Source organism: Arachis ipaensis, chromosome B09 (genome assembly GCF_000816755.2).
Source record: "Arachis ipaensis cultivar K30076 chromosome B09, Araip1.1, whole genome shotgun sequence".
NCBI classification, from domain to species: Eukaryota; Viridiplantae; Streptophyta; class Magnoliopsida; order Fabales; family Fabaceae; genus Arachis; species Arachis ipaensis.
This window is the reverse complement of record NC_029793.2, coordinates 100,561,674-100,570,201: the sequence shown is the minus strand read 5'-3', so window position 1 is coordinate 100,570,201 and position 8,528 is coordinate 100,561,674. Positions and strand designations below refer to the sequence as shown.

General features: G+C 35.6%; 1 protein-coding gene across 1 annotated transcript; it reads left to right on the top strand.

Moving 5' to 3' along the window:
• Positions 3,677 to 5,038, top strand: LOC107615695. Its single transcript, XM_016317737.1, has 3 exons — positions 3,677 to 3,736; positions 4,130 to 4,519; positions 4,628 to 5,038. The coding sequence occupies exons 1-3, from the start codon at positions 3,677 to 3,679 to the stop codon at positions 5,036 to 5,038; spliced, it is 861 nt and encodes a 286-aa protein (XP_016173223.1).

Here is an 8,528-nt window from a genome sequence, read left to right as displayed (position 1 = left end):
AAATTCCATTGGTAAATCTTTATGACTTTAGCTTCTGACTTCTTAATTCCTTTATTTATACTTTGAATTCCTCCTTTTTCTTTTGACCTTTTGAACTCACAAGAATATCTTCTTTTGATAGTTAACATGGCTGGAGGAATTGCAACCATTGCTGCTATGAAGAAAAGGTTACAATCTCAATCCAACCCCCTAATTAACTCAAGTGGCGACAAAGTGTCTTCATCGACCGCGATGAGTAATTTGCCCCCGCCTCCTAAGTTCGAAGGAAATAGAGAAGGACAAGGTCCTGAAGTCCATAACCTAGAGGAATATTCTCCTACTAATTCTCCAAAGAAGAAGAAATCAAAGAATAAGGAAAAAATCCTTCTAAACAACATGGAGTTCCCTTCCCAACTTCATTTGGCTATATGTTGGAGAAGAAATTTCGAGCTTCCAACTTTGCAGATTCATAGCTTCTGATGGAAGATACCAAGGACGTGCCAAAATGCCTTTGGAGGACACCTTGCCCCGTGTTCAGAGGATGCTCCTCCGCTCGACCACTATGTCCGTAATGCCGAGATAGAGATCTCAAACCTTCGCTCTGAGTTCGTGACGAATGATAAAAAAATTGACAATGCCAACTCTCAAATTAAGGGCATAAATGCCTCATTTACTTCTCTTCAAGAGAAGCACCTTACCCTTCAAGGTAAGGTTAAGAGCTTGGAGGAGGCCAAGCCTTCTTCTAATTTGCAGGTGGAGAACCTGAAGAAATAAGTTTTCGAGCTCATGACTGATGCGTGAGCATCTTCTCTTTATTTTCTTATTATTTTAGACATGAATTTATTGAGATTTATTGAGATTTTAGTGTTTGAAGCCTATTTGGATGCTACTTTATGTCGCTCTATGGTTTGACTATTTCAGGTGAAGTTTGGATCAGTTTGACAGAGTCCGTGTATAAGAAAAGAGAAGAATTCTGAATCTGTTGAGCTGGCGCTAAACGCCATCCCAGACGCTTTGTAATGTGTGCAACCATTTTGTGAATCCGGTGCTAAACGTGGACCTAGGCGTTTAGCGCCAAGTGCCTTGTAACGTGTCTGTGCAAGCTGTGAAGGCGGCACTAAACGCCGCTACCTGGCATTTAGTGCCAAGACACCCGAGACTTCACCAATTGATTCTGTTCGAGCGGCGCTAAATACGGATCTGGGAGTTTAGCACAGGTGCTTCGTAACTCGTATCCAAGCTTACTACCTCAAGGGGCGCCAAACGTCGAGCCTGGCATTTAGTGCTATGAAGACAGTAACGATTGGAAAGCTCACTACCTCGAGGGGCGCTAAACTCCGATTCTGGCGTTTAGTGCCAGTAGCACGGATCCAATTTTAATGAAGAGGCTTCATTAGTTAGATTTGGATTATATTTATTGTATTTTATTTTGTTTTGGTTTTTATTTACAAACACAATCTTTTGGGCCTTAGTAGTTATTATTCTATTTTATTTTTAAATAAAATTAGGTTAGATATAAAAGAGAAAAGATTTAGCCCTTCGGGCTTCTTCTTCTCTTCTTTCGGATTTTAGACTTTACACACTTTTGGAACCCCAGTTTTTCTCTGATTCATGAGCAACTAAACCTCCCCTGTGAAGGTTAGGAGCTCTGTTTATTCTATGGATTAATACTATTGTCACTTTATTTTAATTATTGTATTGATTTAAATTCAAGGATTACTTTCGTTCTACATGAATTCTTGTTGATTCTTGGAAAATTTAACTCACCTAAATAATAGCTTCAATGTAAATTCCTTCTAAATCACTAATTACCTGGACTTAATGCGATACGTGATATATAATCCTTTTATATTTGGGAAATTAGGGTTTTTGTGGCTAATAAACTAGAATTGAACCTAACCCTTTAATCTATATTAAGTGACCAAGAAATTGACGGTTGATTAGGTTAGAGGAGACTAAATCACTAAGGAATTAGGGTTTAGTCAATTACAGTTTACCATGAATTGAATCTTGCATATTAAAGTAGTTGCTAAGAAATATTAATCCGGAAAATAAATATCTCTGAAATCTTAACTGTTCTCTCACATATCTCACACACCGAATTCACTGTTTGCTTTTTTAATCTTTGAATTACTGTTTAATGTTTTTGAACCCCAAAACACCATTTTTTTCTTGTATGACTAAGTGGATCATTCAATTGTTGTTGCTTGGTCCATCAATCCTTGTGGGATCGACCCTCACTCACCTGAGGTATTACTTGGTACGACCCGGTGCACTTGCCAATTAGTTTGTGGATTATAAATTCTGCACCAAGTTTCTGGCGCTGTTACCAGGGATTGATTATGATTGACAACTACCCGTTGTTTAATCGCTTAGATTAGACGTTCTTTTCTTTAATTTTCTTTAATTTTCTTTATTGACTTTTCAAAAAAATTTAGCTTTATTTTATTAATTTTTTTTATTTCAAAAATTAAGTGGTGTCCCCGTAGTTTCTTTATTTTATTTTTCCAATTCATTTTTCCTCATTCCTTTCGAAATTTTGGTTTATTTTTCTTATTAGTTTTCAAAATTTTTGGTGTTATTTATTTAGTTTATTTTATTTTATTTCATTTACTCAGGTTACCTCACTAGGAATTCTCTTCACTCTGACGTAGAGATTCTCACTTTTTCTGGTTTTCTTTTTGTTTATGAGCAGGAACAAGAACAAAGAACCTTTTCTAGACTTTGATCCTAAGATTGAAAGGACCTTGAGAAGGCGTTTACAATAGGCCAGAGCTTACAAAACTAGTGAGAATCTCAAGGATAATTTTGCAAAGGAAGTTGAAAAGTTCATTATAGATCCCAACAACAACAATCTTGTTAATCCCAATGCTCTCCATGGTCCTAATATTCTTGAGCAACCTAAAAGTACACTTGGTTCATACATTGCTCCTAGTCCCAATTTCTATGGGAATAGTATTGTTGTACCTCCTATGGCTGCTAACAACTTTGAACTGAAGCCTCAACTTGTCACTTTGGTGCAACAGAGTGGCTAGTTTCACGGACTCCCACAGGAATACCCAAAATTGTTCATCTCAAATTTTCTGCAAATTTATGATATTGTGAAGACCAATGGTGTTTAGCCTAATTTTTATAAGTTGCTCCTCTTTTCGTTTGCTATATGGGACATAGCCAAACAGTGGCTTGATATACAGCCTAAGGAGAGCTTGGATACTTAGGATAAATTGGTCAACAGGTTTCTAACCAAGTTCTTTCCACCTTAGAAGACGCTAAGCTGAGGACTGATGTTCAGACTTTCAGGAAGAGAGAGGGTGAATCTCTCTATGAAGCTTGGGAGAGATACAAGTTGATGCTCAAAAAATGTTCCCCTGACATGTTCTCAGACTGCATTTAGTTATAGATCTTTTATGATGGAGTTACTGAGACCGCTAAAATGTCTTTGGATAATTCTGCAAACAGATCCCTCCACATGAAAAAGGCTCCCGAAAAGGCTATGGAGTTGATTGAAATGGTTGCTAATAACCAATACTTGTATTCTTCTAAGAGGACCTCTATGAAGAAAGGAGTCATGGATTTGGATGCTTTGGATGCTATTCTTGCTCAGAATAAGGCCATGTCTCAACAGATTAATTCCATTACCTAGCACTTAAGGGGAATGTAAGTCTCAGCCGTTAATACTCAAGATACATCTTATGACATGAGCGGTGGCTTCCTTCAAGGTGAGAGTTATGATTATGGCCAATTTCCTCCTGAACAGGTCAATTACATGGACAATTCCTCTAGAAATTCCAATAATGACCCTTACTCTAAAACTTTCAATCCGGGATAGAGGAATCACCCTAATTTTGGATGGGAGAATCAACAATAGAGGCAAGAAAATTTTAACAATAACTCTCAGGGAAATTTCAAGCAGAACAACTTCAACAACCAGCAGTTTTAGCCTTCTCAACCACAGCAAGAACCTTCTCAGTCTCAGAATTCTCCTAACTTGGCATCTATTATTGCAGAACTCTCCAAGAATACTCATAGTTTTATGCAGAAAACTAGAGCTTCACTTAGGAACTTGGAGATTGAAGTGGGTCAGTTGAGCAAATAAGCACCTGAGAGGCCTCCTAATACTCTTCCTAGTAATACAGTGCCTAATCTAAAGAAAGAATATAAGGTCATCCATCTGAGAAGTGGTAAGGTAGCAGATCTAGAAGAAAAGGTTAGTGAGGAGCCGGTTGAAAGAGAAGCCCCGGAGGAGGCCAAGGAGAAAGAAGAGCACGCCCCCTCTAGACACCCGAAAAACCATTTTCTAGATGATCTTGAGAAGTATTCGGCATTGTCTAAGGCACCTGAGTATAAGCCTAAGATGCCATATCCTCAAAGGCTTCAGAAGGCTTCCAAAGACAAGCAGTTTTCCAGATTTTTAGAGGTCTTTAGGAAGCTTCAGATCAACATTCCTTTTGCAGTGGCCCTTGAGCAAATGCTTCTTTATGCCAAGTTTATAAAGGAGTTGTTGACTAACAAGAGGAATTGGAAAGAAAGTGAGATAATGGTGTTAACAAAGTAATGTAGTGCCATTATTCAGCAAGATCTCCCTAAAAAGGTGCAAGACCCAGGGAGCTTTTTTATTCCTTGCACCATTTGAGACATAACTATTCAGAGAGCCTTATGTGATATTGGAGCTAGCATCAATCTCATGCCACTATTCTTGATGAGAAAGCTCCAAATTGATGAGGTAAAACCCACTTGTATTTCTCTTCAACTTGCTGATTGTTCAATTAAGTTTCCTCTTGGAGTTGTTGAGAATTTACTAGTGAAAGTAGGACCATTTATTTTTCCTGCGGACTTTGTCATGCTGGATATGGAAGAGGATAAAAATGCCTTTATTATTCTTGGAAGACCCTTTTTAGTTATAGGAAGAGCCCTTATTGATGTTCAAAAGGGTGAATTAACTTTGAGGGTCAATGAAGAGAAGGTTGTGCTTAATGTGCTTGAGGCTTTGCAACGCCCTAATGATTTTGAAGGGTGTATCATACCTCAGGTGAGTGAGGATCGATCTCACGAGGATTGATAGATCAAGAAACAACAATTGAATGATTCATATAATTAAACAAGCAGAAAATGGTGTTTTGGGATTCAAAATCATCAAACAGTAAATTAAGAATATAGAAAGCAAACAGTAAATTTGGTGTGAGAAGTATGTAAGAGAATAGTTAAGGTTTCAGAGATATTTATTTTCTGAATTAATATTTCTTACCAAGTACTTTAATCATGCAAGATTCTATTCATGACAAACTGTTATTTACTAAACCCTAATTCCTTAGTGATTTAGTTTCCTCTAACCTAATCAACTACCAATTCCTTGGTCACTTAATATAGATTAGAAGGTTAGATTCAATTCTAGTTTATTAGCTACAAAAATACTAATTACCCAGATATAAGAGGATCAAATGTCACGTATCCCATTAAGTCCAAGCAATTAGTGATTTAGGAGGAATTTACTTTCAAGCTATTATTCTGGTGACTTAACGTTTCTAGGAATCAACAAGAATTCATGTAGAACAAGAGTTAGTTTCCAATACACTCAAATTCATAAGATGAAGAACGAAAGTAATCCTTGAATTTAAATCAGTGCATGAGTTAAAGTAGAGTGACAATAGTATTAATCCATGGAATAAATAGATCTCCTAACCTTAACAAGGGGTGTTTAGTTGCTCAGGGATTAGAGAAAAGCCAGGGTTCCAAAAGTGTGTAAAAACTAGAATGAGGAAGAAGAGAGAGGAGAAGAGCCCAAAGGGCTAAATCGTTTCCTTTTTATATCTAACCTAATTTCATTTGAAAATAAAATAGAACTAAAGCCCAAAAGATTGTGTTTGGGAATAAAAATAACCAAAACAAAATAAAATATAATAAATATGACCCAAATCTAACTAATGAAGCCCTTCATTAAAATTGGATCCGTGCTACTGGCGCGAAACGCCAGAATCGGTGTTTAGCACACCTGAATTCTCCATCTTGCATGCTTTTTCTTCACTTCTTTGATCCAATCCTTGTCTCTTAAAATTGAAATCACTAAACGAACATCTCAAGACATCGAGTGGAATCAAAGTTGATTAAATTTAACTAATTAAAAGTCTAAAAAGCATGTTTTCACCCATAAAGCACAATTGAGAGAAATTCATAAAACTATGCTTTTTCATTGAATAAATGTGGAAAAAGTTGATAGAATCCACCAAATTCAATACAAAATAAACCATAAAATTGTGGTTTATCAATATTCCCACACTTATACATTAGTATATCCTCATGCTAAACTCAAGAAAGACAAGAAATGGGTATTAATTATTCAATGAAACTATCTAAATGCAACTATCTATATGCATATAACTATTCTAATTAGTACCTATTTATATATAAGTATATATGTAGTCGAAATCAAATTTCCAAGAAAGCATGTATGCCAAATCAAGGGCTCAAATAATCATAACAAACCAAATTCACAATTGAATTGAGTTATTGAAAAAAATTGCAACTTGCAAGATAAAAAATAATAACAGGTGGAAATATAGAATTGAGCAATCGAACCCTCACTGGATATGTATACGCTCTAGTCGCTCAAGTGTATAGGGTTGATTCACTCAGTTCTCTTTTAATCATGCTTTTCAAGATTTATTTTTCATCTAACAATCAACAATTATTCAATGTATGCATACAAATATCATGAAGACTTATCCAAAGGTTGTAATGGGGCTAGGGTCAAGGTAAGGATATATATATATATAGCTAAGTGAGCTTGAAATTTGAATCTTTGATTAACTTAAGCTCTCACCTAACACATATAACAATCTAAACAATTCAAATGCAAACTTAACTACCCATTCTTCACGTTTTCACACACTCATGCATTCTTTTCAATTCACATCCTATATGCATTACTCTTATTACTTTTCTTTGGGGCTAACATTTGTCCCCTTTTTTATTGCTTTCTTTTTCTCTTTTTTTTTTCTTTTTCTTCTTTTTATTTTCTTTTTATTTTATTTTCTTTTTTTTCTTTTCAAATTAAAATATATACAAGAGTATTAATGCATATGGTTTAAACATTTAATGCATGAGTATGTACCCAATTCCTAAGATCTTCAATAAAAATACAAAAATACACTTTTTTATCTACCCATGTTCCCAAGTTTTCCCACACTTAAATGATACACACTCTCACTAGCCTAAGATAATCAAAGATCCAAATTAAGAATATTTATTATTTTCTGCTTTATGGCTAGTAATGTGCTAAAATAAAGAACAAAAGGGGATTAACATAGGCTCAAAGTTGGCTAACAATGGTAGATAAAAGGTAAGGCTATTTGGGCAAGTGAGCTAATGAAATAAAGACCTCAATTATTATAAATGCAGTCATACACCAAATAATGGACATAAAGAATCAAAACAAATCAAAGATCACAATCATAGAAAGAGAATAATACACACAAGAATAAAAATAGTGGTTATTATGGTGTAACCACCCAATTTAGGCTCAAAACTCACATGGTTGTGTGTTCTTTGCTCAAAAATATGTTCCACAATATATAATTCAAGCAAGTTTATTGAAAATTTTTTATTCAAATCAATTGGAATACCCTATAGATAAATTCCTTGGAAAATTTTATTATTTTGACTAAGCTAATTATATATATGCAAACTAAGAAAATGCAACTAAAATTTCTAAAAGATTTAGTAATAAAGTAAAATAAAATGTGAAAGAGTTGGGATTAGAAATTTTCACCCAAAAAATGGCCAATTGGTCGGACGACTTTCCCACACTTAAAAGTTTGCATCGTCCTCGGTGCATTCAAAGATGAGCAAGTAGGTACAGCGACTACACGGATTGCCACCTTCAACTGGTGGATCAACTGGCTGCTGCATGTTCTTTCTTCCACTTTCCTTGTTGCTTATGGCGAATTGATAAACTCCAATTGTGTGGTTTATCTTGTGCTTAATTTGGGAGATTTTATCAACTTATCTCACATTTATTCCATGAAATAGCATGGTTTTGTAATTCTCCTTAATTTTGTGCTTAAGTGTGAAAACATACTTTTTAGGCCTTAAAATAGCTAAATTTAATTCACTTTAATTCTATTCAATGCCTTGATATGTTTGCTAAGTGATTTCAGATTCATAAGGCAAGTATTGGATGGAAGCGGTGAAAAGAAAAGCATGCAAAGTGGAGAATTCATGGAAAAATAAGGATTTAGAGTGCTTAGAGCGACACACACGCGTAACAGACGCGCACGCGTGAAGAGGTGCATCGTCGAAGGCAACGCGTACGTGTGAGAAGAAAACGCTAGATGACGCGTACGCGTGACCCACGCGTACGCGTCATTGCAGGCACGTGACCTCATTAAAGTGAAAATATTGGGAGCAATTTCTGAGCTTTCCAAGCCCAAATCCAACTCATTCCTGAGGCTATTTCATGCAGAATTGAAGATTGGACAAAGGGAGAGTAATTAGTTTTAGGTTAGCATCATGTAGGTTAGTTTTCAAGAGAGAGAAGCTCCCTCTTCTCTCTA